Source organism: Podarcis vaucheri (assembly GCF_965113315.1).
Source record: "Podarcis vaucheri genome assembly, chromosome: 2".
NCBI lineage: Eukaryota > Metazoa > Chordata > Lepidosauria > Squamata > Lacertidae > Podarcis > Podarcis vaucheri.
The window spans coordinates 125,042,439-125,069,241 of NC_138760.1; the positions used below are offsets into that span (position 1 = coordinate 125,042,439).

The window sequence follows — 26,803 nt, forward strand, 5'->3', positions numbered from 1 at the left end:
AAACATGGTAAATAAAATACCCTGGGTCTCTAGAGATTTGTGTGATTATGGTGGAGGTGTTTTATATATTAAAGATAATGCTGAAAAATCTTTTCCTTTCTGTTTGACGTAACATGCAGTTATATGCAGAACAGTCATAGCTTCCTATGTTCCTAATTTCAAGGCAAACGTCATTTTCAGCGATTGGGTAACAGCAGCATGTTCAGTGTTATTGGGGTGGCTCATATTTGGACAGGTTGGGTGAGGCGTGCCCCCTCTCACTACTGGCTATTTTTGCTTTGTTTTTTAAAAAAAAGGGAATTCTGGTACTTTGAGACTTAGGATAGATCAAAAGCAAAAAGGGGTTTTATTGTACAACACAATGGGTAAAACAAAAGATGATAGAATAATTTCAAGGAGCAGTAAACTTCTATAAATAGATATTAAATGCAGTGCTCAGAAATGTACTGGGAGCCAATGTAGGTCTATCAGGACTGGTGTTATATGGTCTTGGCGCCCGCTCCCAGTCACCAGTCTGGCTGCCGCATTCTGGATTAGTTGTCGTTTCCAGGTCACCTTCAAAGATAGCCCCACTTAGAGCTCAGGGCCTCTGCCTATAATCTATCATCATTATTGAAGAAGAGATGAGATCCCTGCAGATTGGAGGCAGGCAAGATGCCCCCATCTTCCGACTGGTCAGCTTGTGTGGATACCAGGAAAGATCAAAGAACAGATAATTGAACAGTAGGTCTGTGAGCACTTAGAATAGGGCTACCAGATGTCCCCAGTTCCCGGGGACAGTCCCCGGATTTGCAAATCTGTCCCCGGGAAATGTGGCAGACGCAGCCTCAGCAGCCTGGTAGTGCAGTTGGCTCTGGCTGGCTTCAGGAGCGGTTTGCTGCTGTGGTGCAGGAAATATGGCGGACGCCACAGCAGTGAGTAGCTCCTGAAGCCCGCCAGAGGCAACTGCACTACCAGGCTGGCCCCTCCTGGGCAGCGGCTGCCTGCCCGTGACTCCCGAACCTCCCCTGATCTGTCAAAATGAAGGGGGAAGGAGATTGGGGAAGGCTCGGGACTCACGGGTGGGCGGCACGCCGTTGCCCAGTTTTTTAAAAAAACTCTGCATTTGTTTCACAGGGTGCGAACGAAGGGCTTTGCACCTTTATAAAATATGCATGTGTGCTTGGGCCCAGGGTCTTTTGCCTCACCATCCCCACTACTGACTCCCTGTTGCTACTCGGCTTCCCAAAAAAAAAGGGGGGGGAAGTGTCCCCGGATTCATTGAAAAAAGTCTGGTAACCATAACTTAGAAACGGACACTAAGAGTCCCTTGCCAGCATGACCAGTGCTCAGGGATAGCGGGTGCAAGAGTCCAGCAACTACCCGGTTCCTAGTCTAGACTGACTGCCAGCAGCTCTCCAGGATTTCAGACCAATTTGTTTCCAAGCCTTCCGCATGACAAACAAGCGGTCCTCCCCACTGGCTATGCCCTGTCCTCCTTTCTCTCAGATTCCTCCTTTCCACAATGCCCATAGACCCCCGTTTTGGGGGCACAGCCTACTTTCTTTAGCTTATCCTGGCCCCCTGATCAACGACCTTGACAGATTAGAGAACTGGGCAAAAACAAACAAGATGAATTTTAACAGGGAGAAATGTAAAGTATTGCACTTGGGCAAAAAAAATGAGAGGCACAAATACAAGATGGGTGACACCTGGCTTGAGAGCAGTACATGTGAAAAGGATCTAGGAGTCTTGGTTGACCACAAACTTGACATGAGCCAACAGTGTGACGCGGCAGCTAAAAAAGCCAATGCAATTCTGGGCTGCATCAATAGGAGTATAGCATCTAGATCAAGGGAAGTAATAGTGCCACTGTATTCTGCTCTGGTCAGACCTCACCTGGAGTACTGTGTCCAGTTCTGGGCACCACAGTTCAAGAAGGACACTGACAAACTGGAACGTGTCCAGAGGAGGGCAACCAAAATGGTCAAAGGCCTGGAAACGATGCCTTATGAGGAACGGCTAAGGGAGCTGGGCATGTTTAGCCTGGAGAAGAGGAGGTTAAGGGGTGATATGATAGCCATGTTCAAATATATAAAAGGATGTCACATAGAGGAGGGAGAAAGGTTGTTTTCTGCTGCTCCAGAGAAGCGGACACGGAGCAATGGATCCAAACTACAAGAAAGAAGATTCCACCTAAACATTAGGAAGAACTTCCTGACAGTAAGAGCTGTTTGACAGTTGAATTTGCTGCCAAGGAGTGTGGTGGAGTCTCCTACTTTGGAGGTCTTTAAGCAGAGGCTTGACAACCATATGTCAGGAGTGCTCTGATGGTGTTTCCTGCTTGGCAGGGGGTTGGACTCGATGGCCCTTGTGGTCTCTTCCAACTCTATGAGTCTATGATCAGTTTCATGAGAACCACCACTTCATTTCTCCTTCCACCATATAGAGTCCCTCCAAACCCAAGAGCTTTGTGGCTTCTTCAGCGTCTCCTCTCTAATAGGGCCTTTCTGTTCTTGCTTTTAAATGATACTAATTTTATTATTTATACCCCGCCCATCAGGCCGGGCCTCCCCAGCCTGTGCCCCTCTGATCTTTCCCTCAAGTCCTCCTTCTGGTTCCTGATTCTCAATCTGTTTCCTAATCTGGAGCCTCCCCTCAGCTAAACAGCCTGTGCTCCCTTGCTCCTTAATTTTTTTACACAGCGAGAACCGCTTCCCCCTCTTTCGGCGCTCGTATGAGATTCTTTTTTTAAAAAATCCCAGCCAAACTGATAGCTTGCCCTTCCCTCACAGGGTCTGGACAGACAGCAAATCTTGAGACAACTTCATTCCCTTAGTAGTCAGAACTCAGAATGCTCCTGAACCAGCTCAGCCAATCAGTGCCAGAGGCTGCCCTGATGTAAGAGCAATGCAGTATGAACAGCCCTATTATTGTGGCCCCTCTGCAGAGTTCTCTTTTTGTATAGTGAAGAGGATGTTTTCCCAATCCAATGGGAATGAGCAACTTGGCTGCAAAGCAGCTGCCTCATGGCCGAGTGTGAGTGGAAATCCTTGTGCTCTTGGGATAATAATAATAATAATAATAATAATAATAATAATAATAATAATATATTATTTATACCCCGCCCATCTGGCTGGGCTTCCCCAGCCACTCTGGGCGGCTTCCAAAAAATAAATTAAAATACGATCTGAATATAGTGGGATTTGAAAAGCAAAGAAAGCTACTTTGTTCAACAAATGGTTTCCTTTTGAGAATTAACACTGCTTTGTATACAGCTGCAATTTAATTTCTAAGCTGTGTCTCTATTGCTCTTTACAACTGGAAACCTAATAAAAATATAACAAGGAAAGAACAGTACATGTATTTGGAAACAAAGACTAACACAAAATGCTAATGGCAAAGTCACACAACCTCACCTTCATACTATGCACGGTCTAATCGTGGGCATGTTTACTCTGAAGGAGGACACTCAAATATGTCCAATGGGGTTTTGGAAGAGAGAAGAAATTAGTTCAAACCACACTTTTAAAGTGATCTGACCTAATTCATCACTCCTGGACTTAAATGCATACCAGAGCACAGCTATGGATGCCTCTGATTTTTAAAAATGAAGTTTTTGTTTGTTTGTTTGTTTGTTTGTTTGTTTTGAAGGGTACAAAATGCATATTTTAGGGGGAACAGATATTGGAAAGCATACCAGGAAAAAATAAGGTTTTTAGAGGGAGTCGGTGCCTAAAATGCATACAGTTTAAAATGTGAATTTTTTCATGCTTTAAAAAGAAATCCACAAAAGACAAGAGCTATTAATGAGTGTGTTCGAAACTTGACATGGATCCATCCGTCCATTACTCTCCAGTAAATGTGGATAAGATGCCCACGTTGGAGGCCCTTTGAAATCCATTGGCTTACAGACACACACACACACAACGCTTGTATTGGACGGGGCATTGTTGGGCTGTGTGTGCGCATAACACAAAGTCTCTTGCTACCACATGCAAGAGAGAAAAGAGACAACAGGACCTCCCTCAATTAATGGGGGGGGGGGACGCACCTACATCAGCCGTTCACAGTGCTTGCTCACAGAGAGAGAGAAATTCTTTGCACCTGTTCAGAGCAGGAAGGATGGCAAGTGTTTGTCCTAGCATCCAATGAAATATGGACATGTCTGAAGTGGGCATGTTCAATGTGGGAGAGGCTGAGACAGTACAAACAGCAACTGAGCAGGAAGAACAAATAGTCTCTCCTACATTGCGGATTTTTGAGGGGATATGTGGTGGGACCTTTCACAGGCGCCACAGAGTTAAAAGGTAAAGGACCCCTGGGTGGTTAAGTCCAGTCAAAGGTGACTGTGAGGTTGCGGCGCTCATCTTGCTTTCAGGCTGAGGAGCTGGCGTTAGTCCACAGGCAGCTTTCTGGGTCATGTGGCCAGCAGGACTAAACCACTTCTGGTGCAAAGGGACACCGTGACGGAAACCAGAGTGCACGGAAACACCACTTACCTTCCCGCTACAGCAGTACCTATTTATCTACTTGCACTGGTGTTCTTTTCGAACTCGATTGGCAGGAGCTGGGACAGAGCAACGGGAGCTCACTCCATTGCAGGGATTCGAACTGACAACCTTCTGATCGGCAAGCCCAAGAGGCTCAGTGGTTCTGGTGGACACACGGGCACCCATGAACACCATGTTGGCAAACCTTGCCCTAGGCAGTTGACATGAATTAATAATAATAATAACAATAATAATTTTATTATTTATACCCCACACAACTGGCTGGGTTTCCCCAGCCACTCTGGGCAGCTTACAGCATATCTAAAAACATAATAAAAACATTGATCCATTAAAAACCTCCCAATACAGGGTTGCCTTCAGATGTCTTCTAAAAGTTGTGTAATTTTTTTATCTCCTTGACATCTGAAGGGAGGGTGCTGCTACCAAGAAGGCCCTCTACACAACTATCTAGGCCATTACAAACTAATTAATGGAAACATGCAGTTAAAAACCATCCAACTGAGTAATTATAAAACCACAAATGAGTCACCAGCATTAAAGAGGTAGTCCCGCAAAGGAGCAACCACGGAAGAGACCCAGCTGTTCAGCTCTTCAAAACCAAAAGATGGTAGGAGCAGAACCTCATCTGCTACTCTAAGAGTATGGGGAAGTTAATAGGGAGGCTTCACCTCCTGTGTGAATTCTCTGATGTCGAATAAGATTTGTGCTCTGGCTGAAGCTCTTCCCACACGCTAAGCATTTATACGGTTTCTGCCCCGTGTGAATCCTTTGATGTTTAACAAGGCCTGATTGGTCACAAAAGGTCTTGCTGCAGTCCGAGCATTTATATGGTCTCTCTCCTGTGTGGATTCTCTGATGTGACGTAAGGTGCGTACTCTGACTGAAACTTTTCCCGCACTCCAAGCATTTATACGGCCTCTCCCCTGTGTGAATTGTCTTGTGGTTAATAAGGCCGGACTGATTACAAAACCCCTTTCCACAGTCGGAACACTTGTACGGTTTCTCCCCGGTATGGATTCTCTGATGTGATGTAAGGCTCGTACTATGGCGGAAGCTCTTTTCACACTCGGCGCATTTGTACGGTTTCTCGCCTGTGTGAATTCTCTGGTGTTGAATAAGGCTAGTGCTCTGGTTAAAGCTCTTGCTGCAGTGCGAGCAACTATATGGCCTCTCCCCTGTGTGGATTCGTTGATGTGACGTGAGGTGCGTGCTCTGACTGAAGCTCTTTCCACATTCCAAGCATTTATACGGCTTCACCCTCGAGTGGAGCATCTGATATTCTGTGACGCTTCTGTGCTGGCTGAAGCTCTTCCCAAACTTTAAGCTTTTGTTGGTTTTCTCCCCTGTGTGGATTCTCCAATGTGCACTGAGGCACTTGCTCTTCCTCTTCTCTGCTTCTTGAACTACAATTTCATGGAAGTCTCCATCCTGGCAAGGAATGGCTTTATCTCTGCCCTTCTCCACGTGGATTACCTCTGGCCCCTTTGATCCATCTTGATTCCAGAAGTTCTCTTTCAATGCCTCCTGCTGGCCTGCTTCTGAGGAGGTCCTGCAAGGTTCACCTTCATCTTCGCTCTCCCATACACCACCATCTGAAATGAAGAAAGAAACCTGATAAAAGCCATGAATGAATCATTCAAAACCAGGAATCAATCAATCAATCAGTCAGTCAGTCAGTCAATCAATCAATCAATCAATCAATCAAATCAATCAATCAATCACAGACCTCCTTAATAATATTCATAGAACAGGAACATTCTTTCTTTTTTATTTTTTATTTTTTTAAATTTTTTTCTAGGGCCAAGCTAATCTTCTCTGTATCATTCCAATTTTTGTATATGTGCTGCCGAAGCGAGCACAGAACAGGAACGTTCTTTCATATGGGGTGGACTCGTAAAAGGTTAAAAGAATATTGGGAAATGATACATAATGAATTGGGAAAAAAAATGTTTAAAAGTACTTTCTCCCAAAACCCCAGAGTCCTTTCTATTCAGGATAATTCAGATGGAAATTCCCAGGTGTCAAAAAGTGGTATATTTATGTATGCCAACACTGCGGTCTGTGTTTTGTTAGCCCCAAAATGGAAAACCAGCGAGGTCCCAACCAAAGAAGATTGGCAACTTAAGTTGACCGAATACGCACAACTTGCAGACTTAACATATAGAAGAAGAGAATAAGTTTTGATGGATGCAATAATGGAATACTGAATGGCATAGTTTTTGCAAAATATCTTAAGGATGTAAAAATGAGTACTTTAAATCGTAAAACAGAAATTTAATATTATATATTGGAAGGGATCCCAAGGGTCATCTAGTCCAACCCCCTGCAATGAAGGAATCTCAACTAAAGAATCCAGTTTGAATGTGGCCTAGGTTCTATTCAGAGTGGACACATTGAAACGAATGAGTTCATTTGGGCCGCAGAGCAGTGGAGGATCGCATCCCACAACATCTCCACCAGGATGCCACTTTAAACAGCCACAGCTTCCCCCAAAGGATTCTGGGAGCTGTAGTCAGTTAAGGGTGCTGAGAATTGTGAGGCAACCCTCTTTTCCCCTCAGAGAGTTACAATTCCCAGAGTTCCTTTCTTGTGTGTGTATATAATTTATTAAGTTTTCTGTTTTACAATTAAAAATACTCATTTTACATCCTTAAGATTTCCCTTCTTCTCTTTCCATGGTTCATTTTACATATCATAAATCCCTGCATATTTTACAAAAACTATACCATTCAGTATTCCATTATTGCCGCCATCAAAACTACACTGTTGAATTTATCTTAGCCCTGCCAGCGTTTTCAGCTGTACAGTTATTTCCCATATATTCAATCAACGTTTTCCAATCTTCTCTAAACATATGTTCTTCTTGTTCTCTTATTCTATATGTTAAGTCTGCGAGTTGTGCATATTCTGTTGACTTAAGCCGCCATTTTTCTTTAGTTGGGACCTCACTCGTTTTTCATTTCTGGGCTAACCAAGCACGGGCCGCAGTTGTTGCGTACATAAATAACCTTTCTTGACACCCGGGAATTTCAATCTGAAAATTCCCAGAGTTCCTTGTGAAAAGGTAATAATAATAATAATAATAATAATAATTTAATATTTATACCCCACCCATCTGGCTGGGCCTCCCCAGCCACTCTGGGCGGCTTCCAAAAGAATATTAAAATACTGTGATACATCAAACATTAAAAGCTTCCCGAAACAGGGCTGCCTTCAGATGTCTTCTAAAAGCCTGGTAGTTGTTGTTCTCTTTGACATCTGGTGGGAGGGAGTTCCACAGGGCGGGTGCCACTACCGAGAAGGCCCTCTGCCTGGTTCCCTGTAACTTGGCTTCTCGCAGTGAGGGAACCGCCAGAAGGCCCTCGGCGCTGGACCTCAGTGTCCAGGCTAAATGATGGGGGTGGAGACGCTCCTTCAGATATACTGGACCAAGGCCGTTTAGGGCTTTAAAGGTCAACACCAGCACTTTGAATTGTGCTCGGAAACGTACTGGGAGCCAATGTAGGTCTTTCAAGACCGGTGTTATGTGGTCTCGGCGGCCGCTCCCAGTCACCAGTCTAGCTGCCATGTTCTGGATTAGTCGTAGTTTCCGGGTCACCTTCAAAGGTCGCCCCACGTAGAGCGCATTGCAGTAGTCCAAGTGAGAGATAACCAGAGCATGCACCACTCTGGCGAGGCAGTCTGCGGGCAGGTAGGGTCTCATCCTGCGTATCAGATGGAGTTGGTAAACAGCTGCCCTGGATACAGATTTGACCTGTGCCTCCATGGACAGCTGTGAGTCCAAAATGACTCCCAGGCTGCGACCTGGTCCTTCAGGGACACAGTTACCCCATTCAGGACCAGGGAGTCCCCCACACCAGCCCGCCCCCTGTCCCCCAAAAACAGTACTTCTGTCTTGTCAGGATTCAACCTCAAACCACTCTGTGAATTGGAAGAGAGGCTTTCTAACAACTGTCTCTTAGCAAACTGCAGCTCCAATGATGTATGGGGGGAAATCATGAATTTAAAATGAAAGGCTACTGCTTTAAATGTATAATGCAGATGGGGCCATAGGCTCTAAAGATATAGAAGCGGAGAGTAGCTTCTGGAGGTCAGCCCAGCAGGGAATGTCAAACTATCCAAGGCACACATGGAAAACCCTCCTCTCCTTACCCAGCAGGTCCTCCTCGTCCTCTTCCTTCTTGGCTGCTGCATTTGGCTGCTTCTCCCTGGCCTCAGGTGGCCTCTGGCCAGACATGGAGGAACCTGCAGCCGCCGCCACCACCTCCTCCTTCTCCTCAAAGACCACCTGCAACAAGCAGAGCATCTCTCTTGCATTAGTATACCTGAAGGAGCGTCTCCACCCCCATCGTTCTGCCCGGATACTGAGGTCCAGCGCTGAGGGCCTTCTGGCAGTTCCCTCCCTGCGAGAAGTGAGGTTCCAGGGAACCAGGCAGAGAGGGCCTTCTCGGTAGTGGCACCCGCCCTGTGGAACGCCCTCCCATCAGATGTCAAAGAGAAAGCAACTACCAGACTTTTAGAAGACATCTTAAGGCAGCCCTGTTTAGGGAAGCTTTTAATGTTTAATAGATTATCAAATTTTAATATTTTGTTGGAAGCCACCCAGAGTGGCTGGGGAAACCCAGCCAGATGGGCGGGGTATAAATAAATTTATTATTATTATTATTATTAAAGTAGCAGAAGCAAAACGTTTGCTTGCGTCCTCCATCCTGCCCTTAGCGACCTCATTGCCATGAAAAGGGGAGGAATCGGGACTCAGTTTCATTAAGGCATGTTTAGGCGCAAGACAGACCGGGCAACAAAATGTCGCCGCTCAGGAGCGCTCTTGTTCAGCCATATTTTCCAGCCATACCATTCCATCCCATCCCCACGTTCTCTGCCCTACTGCCAGTCAGCATTCTGCGCCCACTGAGCACGCTCAGTCTTCTTGGGACTGGTTTTCCCCACTTCTGTACTACTGCAAAACTAGAGGTTCCTCTGCGGCCCATCGTAGAATCATAGAATGTCAGAGCTGGAAGGGACACCAAGGGCCATCTAGTCCAACCCCTTGCAATACAGGAATCCTGCCCGCAGCCATCCTTGGGTGGGCTCAAACCACCAACCTTCTGTTCAATAGTCAGATACACTGACCAAACCTTATGAGGAACGGTTGAAGGAGAAGGGTATGCTTAGCTTGGAAGAGAGGAGACATGAGAGCCATCTTCAAATACTGTCATACCTCAGGTTACAGACGCTTCAGGTTGCACGTTTCCGGGTTACGGACGCGCCGAAACCCAGAAGTACCGGAACGGGTTACTTCCGGGTTTCGGCGCTCGCACATGTGCAGAAGCGCTAAATCACGCTTTGTGCATGCGCAGAAGCGCCAAAGTGCAACCCGTGTGTGCGCAGACGTGGCGCTGCGGGTTGCAAATGCTGCGTCCTGCATGGATGTGTTAGAATTCCTGCTCCATGATTGCAGTCATGGGATTGTTGTCTTTCACATTGACTCCACAGAGTGGGATGTGATGGAGACAGGATGTTTCTGTTACTGTGTTCCGTGAAGTGGGACTATTGTCCTTTGTTCTTTCTCTCTTTGCTGCTTGATGCTAGAGAGAGGGAACCATGTTGCAGTGGTCCGTGTGTGTGTTTATATGTAAATAAAGTAGATTAGCCAAAATGCTGAGTTGCTGAGGTCTGTCATGCAATGATGCAAAGACTCTGCGGATCCCTAAGTGTGCCGGTGTCTGTTGGCATCGGTCGCTGTGATGTTCGGGCTGAAGAAAACTTTGAAGCTCCCGAACGATTGATCAGGAGGAAGAGAACATGCCAGTCGGGCATGTGTCTCTGCCAGAGTCCTGCTCGAGTGTAGGCTGAACTCCTGACAGGATCATGTTTGCAACCTGAGTGTCTACTGTATCTCAAGGGCTGTCCCATGGAAGAGGGAGCATGCTTGTCTTCTGCTCTGGAAGGCAGGGCTCGAACCCATGGCTTCAAGCTCCAAAAAAGGAGATTTCAACTAAACATTAGGAAGAGCTTTCTGACAGCAAGAGCTGTTTGGACAGTGGAACGGTCTCCCTCGGGAGATTGTGGACTCTCCTTCCTTGGAGGATTTTAAGCGGAGGTTGGATGGCCATCTGTCCTGGATGCTTTAGCTGAGATTCCTGCATTGCAGGGGGTTGGACTAGATGACCGTCGGGGGTCCCCTTCCAACTCTACAATTCTATATGATTTCCTGATACCTTCCTTCTTCTGTGTGGAGGGTAACTATGTAAGGTTTTTCCTGAGTAAGGGCTGGCAGTCGGGTTGGCTGCTAGCGTGTAGGACTGTAAGGGGATTCCTTCTGTGGCCAGCTTTGTTGCTGAGTCGCAGAGCCCAGCCTTGCAACTCGGAATTGGACACCATGAAGCCCTAAGGGGAGCCTGGATCAGGCCAAAGCCTTGCCTAGTCGAACATCCTGTTCTCACAGTGGCCAAGGAGTCGCCAGAATGGGAAGCCCACAAGCCGGACAAGGCCGGGCCACCGATACTGACACTAACCACAGTCAAGTGGTCCCACCTGGCTTTCCAGATTGACCCGAGTCTCCCGCTGCCTCAATAGGAAACCTTCTGCAAGGGCCACCGCCTGGGAGCAGGTCTCCGGGCCGCGATCCCTGACCCATCTCTGGATCTCCGCTGGCAGGATGGCCAGGAACTGCTCCAGGATCAACAGCTCCAGGATCTGCTCCTTGGAGTGCCTCTCCACCTTCAGCCACCCCTGGCAGAGCTCCTGGAGGTGGCTGTAGGCGCCGCTGGGCCCCTCGGCCTCCTGGTAGCAGAAGTGCCTGAAGTGTTGGCGCAGCTTCTCTCTCCTCAAGGCGTCCCCTCTCAAGATGGCTGCCTTCACTTTCCCATAATCCTCTCTGTCCCGGCCCTCCAGCCGGCTAACGGCCCGCTCGGCTTCCCCGCTGAGGGCTGGCAGGAGTCGGGCCACCCACTCTTCCTTGGGCCACCGGCAGGCTTGGGCCACTTGCTCGAAGGAGGCCAGGAAGCCCTTGGTGTCGTCCCAGGGGGTGGGCTCCTCCGGCAACTGGGGGGCTCCCCATTCCGAGTGAGGGGACTCCACTGTCCTCAAGAACTCCTGCCACTGGGCTTCCCAGCAATGGGCCAAGCCCTCTTCCGATTCCTCCTTCACGCGATGTGGGGTCCCCCTTTCGAGGAACCCCTCGGCGTTCCCCGAATGCCTTGCTCTGGGGAGTTCACCCTGTGCCTCCAAATCCATCCTGGGTTTGCGGCCACCAGCATTCAAGAGGGCGTGAGTGGCTTTCCCTGTTCCTTCCGGTTCCTCTCTTTCTCCCCGGGCTGCAATATATTCCTCCTCCATCTTCATCCCTGGGCAAAGGTGCGCTGTCGAAAATTCCAGAAGAAACGACAGTGAGCAGGGGCCTGAAAAGCAGAGACAAAGAAATTGACAGAGGTGAGCAGTCAGCCTCTCGTAGGGCTGGAATAAATGATCTCTTCCCATTTTTCTTTTCTTTCTTTCTGAGAAATCTGACTATAAGAGAAGATCGTGGTCAGCTGCAGGAGATAATGGGGCTCCTGCGCCTTTGTGTAGAAGCTGCAAGCTGCCATGCTTCGCTACTGTTACTGCATTTATGCTGCCTGGAAGTGGGTGGGAAATGCCAGAAAGAAAGAAAGAAAGAAAGAAAGAAAGAAAGAAAGAAAGAAAGAGGCTGGCTGAGGAAAGGCTGTAATTCAGTGGTAGAGATCTGCCTTGCACTCAGGAGGTCCCCATGGCAGTGATTCTCAAACTTTTTTTCTCTGGGACACACTTTGAGAATAAAAATTTGCTCACGCCACACCAGGATTATTATTTTTTTAATTGATGGAACAAAAAGAAACAACTCTTAGCAGTGCTTGATTTAAAACATGTAACACAACCACTTTATAACATGAGTGTGGGACGTACGGAAAGTATAAAGCAATGCAGCTACATAAGAAAATCAGTCATTCCCAGAATATAATTCTAAACGAGCCTTTTACATACGCACCTAAGTACGTAGCTTGCTTTTGCCGATAGTCTCATTTACATTGGTCCGGTTTGAGGCAAACAAACTCTCATCAGCACAAATGAAATGTTCAAATGTTTCTTTGATCGTCCTCAGATCTTCCCACCTGACTTGCCATCCTTTCCTGTCACGCCTTTGAGAACCTACTTTATGATATCTCCAGGTATTGCTGGAGAAAAGACCGAAACCCCCGGAAAGCCACTGCCAGCCAGTGTAAACAATACTGGGCAAACAAGACTCTTAATCTCAGGGTTATGGGTTCGAGCCCCAACATTGGGCAACAGATCCCTCCATTGCAGGGGGCTGGAAGACCCTTGTGGCCCCTTCTGACTTTACGATTCTATGAACTGGGCTGACTCGATATAATAACAATAATTTTATTACGTATACGCCACCCATCTGATTTGGCTTGCCCCAGCCACTCTGGGCGGCTCCCGGCAAAATATTAAAAACCTTATTAAATGTTAAAAGCTTCCCTTATACAGGACTGTCTTTCCTATATAGCGTAGCCCATGGGTAGGTAGGGACGCAGGTGGAGCTGTGGGCTAAACCACAAAGCCTAGGACTTGCCGATCAGAAGGTCGGCGGTTCGAATCCCCGCGACGGGGTGAGCTCCCGTTGCTCGGTCCCTGCTCCTGCCAACCTAGCAGTTCAAAAGCTCATCAAAGTGCAAGTAGATAAATAGGTACCACTCAGGCAGGAAGGTAAACGGTGTTTCCGTGTGCTGCTCTGGTTCACCAGAAGCGGCTTTGTCATGCTGGCCACATGACCCGGAAGCTGTACGCTGGCTCCCTCGGCCAATAAAGCGAGATGAGCGCTGCAACCCGAGTCAGCCATGACTGGACCTAATGGTCAGGGGTCCCTTTACCTTTACCTTTATGGGTAGGCAAACTAAGGCCTGGGGGCTGGAGCTGGCACAATCGCCTTCTCAATCCGGTCCACGGTTCTGTCTGGGAATCAGCATGTTTTTACATGAGTAGAATGTGTCCTTTTATTTAAACTGCATCTCTGGGTTATTTGTGGGGCATAGGAATTCATTCATTCACTCCCCCAATATAGTCCGGCCCCCCACAAGGTCTTAGGGACAGTGGACCCCTGCTGAAAAAGTTTGCTGACCCCTGGAGCTGTAGCTCCCCAACATTTCTCCAATGAAAATAAAAAAGCGGGACATTGAGGGATCAAATCAGAAACTGGGACGGCTTCTCTAAATCCAGGACTGTCCCTGGAAAATAGGGACACTTGGAGGGTCTGATAGAGGCAGCAGCTTCCTATGGCTGAACTGGGGGGGGGGGAGGCACTGCTCCCCATTATCCCCTACTGAACCAGCCCCAATCCTGCATTTGTGCAAAGCTCTTGCTGGATCTGGAAGGGGCTGAGTGGGAATAATGATGATGATGATGATAGGTTTGTCATTGCTCAATTCTAATAATAATAATAATAATAATAATTTATTATTTACACCCCAGCCACTCTGGGCGGCTTCCAACAGAATAATCCTGTGTGTCGTGGGGGGATCTGAAGGAGCTTTTCTATCTCCCCTCCCTCATTTTCTACCCCTCCTGCTGCTTTGCCCCCCTTCCCTTCCAGATGACCCCCAATGCTCCTTCCCAGTCCTTTTCCTGCCCCCCGCCCCGCCAGCTCCCTTTAGCTATTCACCTCCTTTCTGGGCCTTTCTGCTGCGTCTGCCTCTTTCTCCAGTCTTCCTGCAGATGCAAAGCAATGCAATGCAAAGCAATGCAATGCAATCCAGCCCACTCCCCCTTTCCCCCACTACAGGAAAAAGGGCAATTTGCTAATCCCTTTCCATCCCTCTCTCCTGTCCTCTCTAGGAAGTAGGAGGGGAAATTCCTTCAGCTTAACCCTTTCGGGGCATCGCTGTCTTTAAAAAAAAAAAAAAAAGCAAACCAAAACTTGGACATCTCCGATTTGGATTATTAAAAATGTCAAAAGTCCCTGGCGTGAATAAAAAAAACCCTGGTGCTTTTAGGGACATGAGGGAGAGTGCACCTGGTTGTTGATAGAATCATAGATTTATAGATTTGTAGAACTGGAAAGAATTGCTGTTAGCTGCCCTGAGCCCAGCTCCGGCTGGGGAGGGCGGGATATACAATTTATTATTATTATTATTATTATTATTATTATTATTATTATTCCTAAGGGCCATCTTTCCGCAGGACCTGCAAGACAGAGCTGTTCCACCAGGCCTTTGGTTTGGACTTAGTCGGACCCTTATGTTTCCCTCCCCTTCTGGTTTTGATCTATGGGCTACTTTTAAAATGAGGCTGCAATGGAGAGGTTTGATCTTCTTGCAGTCCATGGGACTCTCAAGAGTCTCCTCCAGCACCATAATGTAGAATTAACTAATCCAAGGTCTCTAATTGGAGTAGGCTTTCCCTCTCCCTTTTATTTCATTGTTGTGGGTATCTGTCCATCTCAATAGACAATGGAGTGCGGCTCCGGGGGTGAAGTCAAACCACTGTGTCAGCAGCGCAGAAGTGACCTCCACAGGGTACAAGACTGGGCGGTGTGTGTCCGGAGGTCCTGGGCTGCTCAGACGACAAGACCCCCCCCCCACTCGGCCTTGTTGATGTGGTCCAAAGGAAAGCAGAGCAAGATGTTGGGCGCCCGGGCAGAATCTACTCCTTAGCCTTTTCTTCTCCTGAAGATAACCCACAAGGCAGTGGAGAATTAGGATCAGAGGTTTTTCTTCAGATGGACTATTTTCCCAGATGGATGAGGCCCATCTGCTCCTTTTATATTAGAATACAGTGGTACCTTGGATTAAGAACTTAATTCGTTCCAGAGGTCCGTTCTTAACCTGAGGCTGTTCTTAACCTGAAGCACCACTTTAGCTAATGGGGCCTCCTGCTGCCGCCGCGCCGCCGGAGCACGTTTTCTGTTCTCATCCTGAAGCAAAGTTCTTAACCTGAGGCACTATTTCTGGGTTAGTGGAGACTGTAACCTGAAGTGTCTGTAACCTGAAGTGTCTGTAACCCGAGGTACCACTGTATTCATTATTTTAGGCTACGTCTCTCAAAAGTATTGTTCCCACCTTGTTTAATTTATCCTGCCATTTTCCTTCTGCACTCGTCTTGTACTTTGGCTCCATTCCTACTCTGCGGTTAAAGCACGGTGACGCAACTTGGAAAGGATCTAGGAGTCTTGGTTGACCACAAACTTGACATGAGCCAACAGTGTGACGCGGCAGCTAAAAAAGCCAATGCAATCCTGGGCTGCATCAATAGGAGTATAGCATCTAGATCAAGGAAAGTAATAGTGCCACTGTATTCTGCTCTGGTCAGACCTCACCTGGAGTACTGTGTCCAGTTCTGGGCACCACAGTTCAAGAAGGACACTGACAAACTGGAACGTGTCCAGAGGAGGGCAACCAAAATGGTCCAAGGCCTGGAAACGATGCCTTATGAGGAACGGCTAAGGGAGCTGGGCATGTTTAGCCTGGAGAAGAGGAGGTTAAGGGGTGATATGATAGCCATGTTCAAATATATAAAAGGATGTCACATAGAGGAGGGAGAAAGGTTGTTTTCTGCTGCTCCAGAGAAGCGGACACGGAGCAATGGATCCAAACTACAAGAAAGAAGATTCCACCTAAACATTAGGAAGAACTTCCTGACAGTAAGAGCTGTTGGACAGTGGAATTTGCTGCCAAGGAGTGTGGTGGAGTCTCCTACTTTGGAGGTCTTTAAGCAGAGGCTTGACAACCATATGTCAGGAGTGCTCTGATGGTGTTTCCTGCTTGGCAGGGGGTTGGACTCGATGGCCCTTGTGGTCTCTTCCAACTCTATGATTCTATGATTCTATGAACTTTTAACAGCCATGGCCTCCCCGCAAAGAATTCTAGGATCTGTCATCCGCTGAGAGTTGTGCTACAATTCCCAGAGTGGTTTAACAACCAACCCTCTCTTTTCAGGGAACTCTGGGAACTGTAGCTCTGTGAGGGGAACAGGGTTCTCCAAACAGCTCTCAGAACCCGTAACAAACTACAGCTCCCATGATTCCTTGGGGGAAGCCATGGTGATGGAAGTTGCACCAGGGCACCAGGGCGGGAAAATTGCTGTCCGAGGTTCCCTGCCCCAGATCTTGCGGCAGAGCCAGCGTGCGCACCTGATAATGGAGTCGAGTTAAGGAATGCAAACCTTTCTGAAGCTGCCCTGAACGTGAACAATTTGTGAAAGGGATAGAACCACAAGTTCTTTAGGCAACTCGGATTAGGGTTGCCATCCGGTGGGAGAACCGGCAAAATGTGTGGTTGATTGTCTAAAAAAAAAAAGCTGAAGAAGTTTCCTAAATATAAAAAGGCCAAGAACTTTGAGTTTCTTTTTCCAAAAAAAAAAGATCAGGAACATTTGTGTCTTCTAGAAATATGGCAACCCTAACTTGGATACAATTTTAGTTTCAAACAAACAGAAGAAAGAAGGGCACGGAAGCTTATTCAAAACCACCAACTTTTAATTCTCCCCCCTCCCCTCGTTAATGTAATGTGGAATTGATAGTCAAATGGGAAAAGCAAGAGAGTCGGTGTCTTGGAATGAGCCATTTTTGAGGAGAGAGCCTGGGGTGGGAGAATCAGGAAGGGGTCATCTTCCTTCTCAGCGATGGTCTCTGCTGGGGACGGAGGTGGCTGTAGTCTGTTTCATGAGAGACAGAAGGAGGGGGGCACTTTGTTTCTCCCCACCTTTTCAGGAGACGAAGTCACTTGCCTCTTGAGACTCCCGATTTCAAGGACCACCAACTGGTCAACTGTTGAGGCGAGGGAAAGAGAAATCAATAACCGAGACGACAGGAAAGAAGAGGGTTAAGATAAGATCTGTTCTGCAAGACTATGGTACCACTTCAAACAGTCACGGCTTCCCCCAACGGATTCTGGGAGCTGCAGTTTCCTTACAGGTGCTGAGAGTCGTAAGGAGAGACTCCTATTCCCCTCGCAGATCTACAATTCCCCAAGTTCCCTGGAAAAATTAACAATACCTATTGGCTTATCTCTCATGACCGTTGTCAGGATGACTAGTTAAATCTCCAGTTACAGATGGGTAGCCGTGTTGGTCTGCCATAGTCAAAATAAAAAAATCCCTTCCAGTAGCACCTTAAAGACCAACTAAGTTAGTTCTTGGTATGAGCTTTCGTGTGCATGCACACTTCTTCAGATACCTGAAATGTGCATGATATCTGAAGAAGTGTGCATGCACACGAAAGCTCATACCAAGAACTAACTTAGTTGGTCTTTAAGGTGCTACTGGAAGGGATTTTTTTATTTTAGTTAAATCTCATTAAGCTTATTAAGTAGTTTTTTTAAAGCTCTAAATTATAGCTCCAAATTACTGTCCTGCCTCACATGGATGTCGTCAAGCTGAGAAGCTTGGAATAGACTAGACGAGACTAAAATAATATAAAATAATGTGTTACATCTTACTGGCCTCTCAGGGTTGATGTCTGCTATGTAATATTAAGAAGAAGAAGAGTTTGGATTTGATATCCCGCTTTATCACTACCCTAAGGAGTCTCAAAGCAGCTAACATTCTCCTTTCCCTTCCTCCCCCACAACAAACACTCTGTGAGGTGAGTGAGGCTGAGAGACTTCAGAGAAGTGTGACTGGCCCAAGGTCACCCAGCAGCTGCAGGTGGAGGAGTGGAGACGCGAACCCGGTTTCCCAGATTACGAGACTACCGCTCTTAACCACTGCACCACATTGGCTCTCTTAAGCACATTAAGGAATAAAAAAAAGGTCCAAATTATATGAATAACAATAATTACTGGCCTCCCCCTCAGGGTTGTTGTCAGCCTTATCAGCTACACTGAAAAGGATATATCAAGAACTCTGGCCAAAAGTTTCAATATAAGGAATAATTCCTACTCAAGAGTTGAAATGAAAAACGTGTGTATTCTGCTAAGAATAACAGTTTGAAGCTAGTAGTAAATTTAAACACAACGTGTAAGTACGATAGTTTTAAAGTAATGGTAAGTTTGGATACAACGTTTAAGTACAGAAATAATGTAGGATCCTTTATTCTTTATTTTGATTTTATATAATGTGGACTCTTTTTGACTGCTATTGAGACTTGTATAAAACAATTGTTGTGCACTGGTATTTCATGTACCTTTGTACTATATCACTGTATATTTGAAACTACATTATTTCTTGATATATCCTTTTCAGTGCAGTTTCAACAAAAACTCCAATTTCTTTAGCCTTATCAGCTAAGCAGCATTAAGTGCTAAAAACAGACTAGACAATTGCGAGTGAACGCTGTTCCGTTATTCTTACATGGGCCACTCGAGTTCCCAGCGGTGCCCCTCCTGGTTGTGGCACTTGGCTACTGGTTCATAGGACCTCACAGAAGGCTTCTTTTTCCTCGATTCCAGGTGTCCGCCTCATCCGTTAGCAGGAGGGGCCTTGTACCTCCATGTCGTCCTCGTCATCTTCCTCACATCTCTCCAGCTCACGCCTCCGGGCTCGGTAAGAAGCTGAAAGGGGGCAGAGGGAGAAGGCAGTTTCACTGCGGACCATGACCTCTCAAGGTCACCTCACTGGGATACACAGGGCTGGGCCCTTGCCACAACCACCATTATGAAGAGCCAAGCGGGGAACCATGAGAAAACGTTACCACCGGAATGGAGTGCTCTGGTTGTGGTGTTCAGCCAGCCACGCCCTCCTTCAGTACTCCATTCCGCCTCTTTGCCAACGGACACTCAACATTCTGTGCCCACTGGGCATGCTTAGTCACTATTAACGTACTGGTGGGATCAATGCTCAACATTACCCAGCAAATGGGCAAACTCAGCCTCGGCCCAGTATACCTGAAGGAGTGTCTCCACCCCCATCGTTCTGCTCAGACACTGAGGTCCAGCGCCAAGGGCCTTCTGGTGGTTTCCTCCCTGCGAGAAGTGAGGATACAGGGAACCAGGCAGAGGGCCTTCTTGGTGGTGGTGCCTGCCCTGTGGAATGCCCTCCCATCAGATGTCAAAGAGATAAACAATTACCTGACATTTAGAAGATACCCGAAGGCAGCCCTGTTTAGGGAAGTTGTTAATGTCTGATGTTTTAGCGTGCTTTTAATACTCTATTGGAAGCCGCCCAGAGTGGCTGGGGAAACCCAGCCAAATGGGCTGGGTATAAATAATAAGTTATTATTCTATTATTACTCCCCTCCCCGCTGGTCTCCCAGAACCAGGAGAGGTATGAACAGTGCGGAGCAGAGACAGACCAGGCAATGAAGTCTCAGACTGCTTGGGAGAGGAGGGCAGCCGTAGGAAGGTGGGGACCTTTGGCTCTCACAACCGCCTCACTGGGGCAAGATCTACCGGGATCTGTGTTGCTGTGCTCACTAGGCCTGGCCTCTGGAGCTGATTGTTTCTTTGAATAAAGAGTTAACGTCACTGACGCCTGCTGCTGGCACCCTCCCCTTCCACTTACCCGGCAGGTGACGGTCCTTGAAGGGGGGGCATCCCGCCGCGTCCCACACGGCCCGCATCCGGTTGAAATACGGGGGGATGACTGCAGGCTTCTCCCTCCCTTCCGCGGCAGGCCGCCCGGCCGCAAAAAAGTCCGTCTTCAGCTGTTTCCACTTCGATCGGAGCTGGTCGATGTTCCTGACGAAGCCCTGAGCCTGGAGCTCGTCCCTGATCCTCTCCCAGTGTTGGTGCCCCCTCTGGGAGCTGCTGCTCATCAAGAGGGGCAGGGCGGGACTGGCTTTGATGCTGCTCAGCAAGGCCACAACTTCCTTCCCTTCCCACCGCTGGCCACGGATGCGGGAGGGAACCATCTTGTGGAGGGCGGGGGGTTGGCCGGGTTGGCCGGGGGAGCCCATGTGCTGGGCGCCACCGAAATACAGGCGCTTGTAGGGTTTCTCCCCGGCGTGGGTCCTTTGATGGACGAGGAGTTTTGCGCTGCAGAGGAAATACTTCCCGCAGACTTGGCATTTTACCGGCTTCACCCCCATCCGAGTTCTCGTCGGGAGGATGGCGTTCCGGCTGTAAGAACCATAGGCGGTCCGTTTCCGGTTGGTGTCGATTCCTACTGGGACTGCAGCCGGGGTTTCCGTGGGGGTCAGGCAACCCAATCCACCGACTTCCTCTGCCATCAGCGTTTCCTGACGGCCCTCTGCTCTTCCCTGGCGCCCTGAGGCATTTTCTTGTGCACAACACTCGGAAAAGCTCTCCTCTGTTTTCCACACCGATGTCCCGTGCGGAAATTCCGCCTCAGAGTCTTCTGCCACGTAGTCTTCCCCGTTGCAGATGGCGACCCAACCTTTGGCTGCTGGAGGAAGGAGGAGAGAATCCTAAATACACCCAGAGCTTTGAGAGAAACGAGACTTGGAAACAGAGGGGGAACGTGGTTATGTGATAGAGGGGAAAAAGCACGATCTTTTCAAAGACCTTGGATGCAACTTTAGGGCAGCCCTGTTTAGGGAAGCTTTTAATGTGTTATGCATTACTGTATATTAATATTTTGTTGGAAGCCGCCTGAGTAGCTGGGGAAGCCCACCCAGATGGGCGGGAAATGAATGAATGAATAAATAAATATTATGCAGTACAGTTGTACCTTGGTTGCCGAATGCCTTGGAACTCGTACTTTTTGGCTGCTGAACGACTGGAAACCAGAAGTGAGTGTTCCAGTTTTCGAACGATTTTCAGAAGCCAAATGTCTGGCGCGGCTTCTGATTGGCTGCAGGAGCTTCCTGCAGCTAATCAGAAGCCACGCTTTGGTTTCCGAACGTTTTGGAAGTCAAACGGACTTCCAGAATGGATTCCGTTCGACTTCCAAGGTATGACTGTATATTTAACAAGGTGATCCCTTTCATTACAGGCCAGTCAGTCTGACTCTCTAGCCACTAATATGCTTACACTGATGATGATGATGATGATGATGATGATGATGATGATAATAATAATAATAATAATAATAATAATAATAATAATAATTGTAATAATTTTGGTTTTGGCATCTGGGAATCAGTGGAGGAGTGGGCCTTTGGGGTTGAAGTCAAACTGTTGTAAGGTTGCAGTGCCTGCTGGGGCTGAAGAGATGGATACTACAGCGAATAAAAACAAAATTAAACAAATAAGAGAAACTCATGCACAACAGGCTTTCTGCCCATACCCAGCAGGCCAGCTTCTACGTCGTCATCTTCCTGCTTGGTGTCGATGCAGAGAAGCCTCTGCTTGTTCAGGGACGGACCCCGGCCTTCCTCGGAGGAACTCCCAGCCACCTCTTCAAACGTCACCTGAAAGAGCAGAGAGGAATCCGGTCAAGGCAGAACTGAGATCTGCTCTGAAGAAGATTTTGGTCTGAGCAAGTCCCTCAGTTCTCATCGGCAAATTCATATCCGAGATAAATCCATATAACGTAGGGATGATGGGGGACCTGCAGTCCTCATCCCGTTGTTCTTGGACTGCAATTCCCATTGTTCCCTGAGCATTGGCCATGGGAGTTAGAGCTCAAAAGTATCTGGAGGGAACTGGAGGTTGGGAGGCAAAAAAGATGGACAGAGATCCTAGCTGTTAAAATTGGAAACCCCTCATAGACCTTCTGTGTGAAAATGAATTAATGACATTTGGATTTGAGGACTGAAGATAATGTTTGTTTATAGAAACTTGTGTTGTTAGGTGTTATATAGGAGTGGATGAAATGAATATTGCTTATATACAGTAGACAGATGAAGAATTGGAAGTTCTTTGGTTTCTGGATAGCTCAGTTGGTTAGAGCAAAGTACTGATAATTCCAAGGTTGCAGATTTGATTCCCCATACGGGCATGTTGTACACTGAAAGAAAATTTTATGAGAATGAGGTACCAGTGGTATTTGACACCTACTAAGTTAGCAAAAATGTATAGGACAAGTTCAAATATCTGCTGGAAATGTAAAAAAGAAGGTAACTTTTATCATATGTGATGGACGTGTAAAGTAGTAAAAGCATTCTGGGAGATGATATATAATGAAATGAATAAAATGCTTAAAATAACTTTTGTTAAGGAACCAGAAGATTTTTTATTAGGAATTACAGGTACCGACATACCAAAGGAGCAGAAATGCCTCTTTATGTATGGAATAACAGCCGCCCGAATGCTACTAGCCCAGAGACGGAAAGAAGACAAAGTCCCTACAAGAGAGGAATGGCAAACTAAGCTGATGGACTATGCTGAGATGGCAAAACTGGAAAACTCAGAAACCAAGAGGATAAAAACTTTACAAAAGAATGGGAAAAATTCATAAGCTGCTTAGGAGACCATTGTAAGCAGATGGAAACAAGAGAAGGATTCTGAGTCCACTTGTAGTGTAAAAATTACTTTGGATAATATGGTATGATTGGAGTATGGATGAATATGCAGTTGTAGATGTTTAAAATGAGACCCCATGGAGGGGATGGGAGGAAATCCCAAGATTCGGAGAATCTCTTTATATAGATATGTTGTTGTTTTTTCTTTTTGTTTATCTGTATTTTTTATTAGTAAACTGATTTTTTAAAAACGATTCCCCATATGGGAGAGCTGCATATTCCTGCATTCCAGGAGGGCTGGACCAGAGGATTCTCAGGGTCCCTTCCAACTGTACAGTTGATTCTTTGAACTTTATTTTTCTTTCTCTCTTTTAATACCTTTTCTGTCTCTTTACCTTTCTCCCTCTTTCCCACCCCCTCTTCTCTCTATGTTTTTATCTTATTTAGATAACGCTTTTATATTATTTAAACGCTTTAGTTTGGATTTAAAAAATGAATTTCATAATAAGCTTTTATTTCTCTATATAAAGCTAAAGGGTAAAGGGACCCCTGACCATTAGATCCACTCGCGGACGACTTTGGGGTTGCAGCGCTCATCTCGCTTTATTGGCCAAGGGAGCCGGCGTACAGCTTCTGGGTCATGTGGCCACCATGACTAAGCCGCTTCTGGCGAACGAGAGCAGTGCACGGAAACGCCGTTTACCTTCCCACCAGAGCAGTACCTATTTATCTACTTGCACTCTGATGTGCTTTCAAACTGCTAAGTTGGCAGGAGCTGGGACTAAGCAACGGGAGCTCACCCCGTTGCAGGGATCCGAACCGCCAACCTTCTGATCAGCAAGCCCAAGAGGCTCAGTGGTTTAACCCTAATAAACCCTAGTAAAGTTGATTATTTTAAGAGAAGAAGGAAAAGGTGGCCATATGGCCTCACCTGGCTTTCTTGGCTCTGGGCCACTTCCTGCCTCAACAGGAAGTCCTCGGCCAGGGCCACCGCCTGGGAGCAGGTCTCTGGCCCACACTCCCTCACCCAGCTCTGGATGTGGGCTGGCAGGATGGTCAAGAGCTGCTCCAGGATCAGCAGCTCCAGGATCTGCTCCTTCGAGTGCCTTTCGAATTTCAGCCACTGGCAGCAGAGTTCCTGCAGCCGGACGTAGGCCCCTCTCGGCCCCTCGGCCTCCTGGTAGCAGAAGCGCCGGAAATGCTGGCGGATCTTCTCCCGGCTCATGGCGTCCCCTCGCAAGATGGCCGCCTTCACTTTCCCATAATCCTCTCTGTCTCGGGCCTGGAGCCTGCGGAAGGCCCGCTCGGCTTCTCCGCTGAGGGCCGGCAAGAGTCGGGCCACCCATTCCTCCCGGGGCCACCGGCAGGCTTGGGCCACCTGCTCGAAGGAGGCCAGGAAGCCCTTGGCGTCGTCCCATGGCGAGGACTTCTCTGGAAAGGCTGGGATGCCCCATTCCGGATGAGGAGACTCCACCGTCTTCAGGAACTCCTGCCACTGGACTTCCCAGAGCTCAAGGGAGCTCTCGCTTGGCTCTTGCTTGATCTGATCCCCCGGCATCCGTCTCAGGAATTCTCGGATGTTCCCAGCTTGGAGGAGGTGAGGGGCTTTCGCTGCTCCTGGAGATCCCTCCTCTCCTGATGTTGGTCCTGTGGGGGTCTGATCCCCCCTTTTCATATTTGAGAGGGTTCAAAAACCGAGAGGAAAATTCCAGAATAAATTCCGGTGATCGGCTGAGGAAAAAGAGGGGGAAAGGTCATGAGAGAAAATGAGCACAAATAAAGGACTGACAACAAACTTGGAGGGGCAGCTAATGCCGCAGAAGACAGAATCAGAATTCACAATGAGCTTAACAGATTGGAGAACTGGGCCCGGAGCTAAGAAAATGAATTTCAATAAGGACAAATGTAAGGTTGTCCACTTAGGCAGGAAGAACTAGATGCACAAATACAGTCATACCTCATGTTACGTTCGCTTCAGGCTGAGCGTTTGCAGGTTGCATTCTGCGGTGACCCGGAAGTACCGGAAAGGGTTACTTCTGGGTTTCGCCACTCGCGCATGCGCAGACGTGCAAAATGACGTCATGCACATGCGCAGAAGCCACGAATTGCGACCCGCGCATGTGCGGGATGCTTTCTGCTCATGTTGTGAATGGGCCTCCGTAACAGATCCCATTCGCAACCAGAGGGGACACCTGGCTTACTAGCAGTACATGTGAAAAGGACCTAGGGGTCTTGGTTGACCAAAGCTTAACATGTGATGCAGCAGCAAAAAAAAAATGCCCATGTTATTCTAAGCTACATTAACAGAAGTCTAGTGTCCAGGTCAAGGAAAGTCTTAGTCTCACTCTATTCCATAGCTGTCAACTTTTCCCTTTTCTTGCGAGGAATCCTATTTGGAATAAGGGAGTTTCCCTTAAAAAAAGGGAAACATTGACAGCTATGCTCTATTCTGCCTTGGTCAGACCACACCTGGAATACTGTGTCCAGTTCTGGGCACCACAATTTGCGAAGGACATTGACAAGCTGCAATGTGTGCAGAGGAGGGTGACCAAGATGGTCAAGGGTCTGGAAACTCAGCCTTATGAGGAATGGTTGAAGGAGCTGGGTATGTTTAGCCTGGAAAAGAGGAGGCTGAGAGGAGATAGGACAGCCATCATCAAATATCTCAAGGGCTGTCCCATGGAAGATGGAGCAAGCTTGTTTTCTCCTTCTGTGGACGGTAGGAACCGAACTAATGGCTTCAATAATAATAATAATAATAATAATAATAATAATAATAATAATTTATTATTTGTACCCCGCCCATCTGGCTGGGTTTCCCCAGCTACTCTGGGCGGCTTCCATAGAAACAAAAAATACAGTAAAATATCACAGATTAAAAGCTTCCCTGAACAGGGCTGCCTTAAGATGTCTTCTAAATGTCAGGTAGTTATTCATTGCTTTGACATCTGATGGGAGGGCATTCCACAGGGCGGGCGCCACTACCGAGAAGGCCCTCTGCCTGGTTCCCTGTAGCTTTGCTTCTCGCAATGAGGGAACCGCCTCAAGTCGCAAGAAAGAAGATTCCGACTAAACATCAGGAAAAATTTTCTGACTCTAACAGCTGTTCGACAGTGGAACAGACTCCAAAGGGAGGTTGTGGACTCTCCTTCCTTGGGAGAATTTTAAGCAGAGGTCAGGTGGCCATCTGTCATGGATGCTTTCGCTGAGATTCCTGCGTCGCAGGGGGTTGGACTAGATGACCCCTAGGGACCCCTTCCAGCTGTACAGTTCTATGATTCTATGCCCTGTATAAGGCAGCTTCTCTTGGAGAGAGACCACCACCTTCCATCACACCCCAGTGATTTTGCTGTGTGCGTTTCTATATCAGAAGGAGGCCTCTCCAGACAGGCAACTTTGGCAGGGATTTGCCCTTTACACACACAGGAAAAGAGGGAACGGAATTAACCTTTGCAAAAGGTCTTCCCTCCCAAAAGAGGAGCAGAGTCCGACCCTCCTGAGGTCACCAGGCAGCTTTTGCAACCGGAGAGACGGAGGAAAGTGGTGACGGGAGATCTTATTGAACCTCGATCTTGCAAATCCCTCCACCCACCGCCCAATACCTTTCCCAGGCTGGATCCTGCTCTCCTCTCTTGTTTTCTGCAGCAAAAGGAAATTCAAAAAGCCATCTCAGGACCATCCCAGGGAGCTGGGAGGACTCGCCTTCCTCATTGCCTCTCTAGGAAGCCAGTATCTCTTCGCTTTTAACCCTTTCGAGCTGGACTTTCCCCGGGAAAGTGAGAGGTGTAACTTGCCTGGTTTGGGCTCCAGAGGGAGATAAAGGGATTTAAACAAGGAAAGCCGGAGGCGGAGGAGGGCAGATTTTCATTCATTCATTCTTAGCCCGGCAGCGGCTCATTAACTCATTAGCTGCCACCAGTCTGGCAACCTTTGTTCCTAGCGGGTCACGATTGGCAGAGATTCAACCGGTGAAGCTTCCCCACGTCCTCCTGAATCGAGGCTTCCAAAGGCAGAGGAACCCTGCCAAGGGGGAAGGTGGCAACCTGCCTGCCGC

The 26,803-nt window shown here is 47.7% G+C and overlaps 2 protein-coding genes across 5 annotated transcripts; both read right to left on the bottom strand.

Annotated features, from left to right (window-relative positions):
* Positions 1-4,711: 4,711 nt before the first annotated feature.
* Positions 4,712-14,344, bottom strand: LOC309524775 (uncharacterized protein). 3 transcript variants are annotated; one of them, XM_082209807.1, is made up of 4 exons: positions 14,173-14,344; positions 11,046-11,893; positions 8,646-8,781; positions 4,712-6,085 (listed from the first exon to the last, which is right to left on the bottom strand). In XM_082209807.1, exons 2-4 carry the CDS (start codon positions 11,835-11,837, stop codon positions 5,127-5,129), a joined length of 1,887 nt encoding a protein of 628 aa, XP_082065933.1. In that variant the 5' UTR covers positions 11,838-11,893; positions 14,173-14,344; the 3' UTR covers positions 4,712-5,126. The 3 variants fall into 3 exon arrangements, with proteins under 3 accessions (XP_082065933.1, XP_082065931.1, XP_082065932.1); XM_082209805.1 differs by having other exon boundaries at positions 11,028-11,893; XM_082209806.1 differs by having other exon boundaries at positions 11,028-11,854; positions 14,173-14,239.
* A 2,618-nt stretch (positions 14,345-16,962) lies between these two features.
* On the bottom strand, positions 16,963-26,500 carry LOC309524807 (uncharacterized protein). Of its 2 annotated transcripts, none has more exons than XM_082209876.1 (6): positions 26,352-26,500; positions 23,681-24,480; positions 21,633-21,756; positions 19,947-20,786; positions 18,798-18,997; positions 16,963-17,274 (listed from the first exon to the last, which is right to left on the bottom strand). In XM_082209876.1, the coding sequence occupies exons 2-5, from the start codon at positions 24,422-24,424 to the stop codon at positions 18,912-18,914; spliced, it is 1,794 nt and encodes a 597-aa protein (XP_082066002.1). In that variant the 5' UTR covers positions 24,425-24,480; positions 26,352-26,500; the 3' UTR covers positions 16,963-17,274; positions 18,798-18,911. The 2 variants fall into 2 exon arrangements, with proteins under 2 accessions (XP_082066002.1, XP_082066001.1); XM_082209875.1 differs by having other exon boundaries at positions 19,947-20,789; positions 26,352-26,498.
* Between the last annotated feature and the right edge of the window lie 303 nt (positions 26,501-26,803).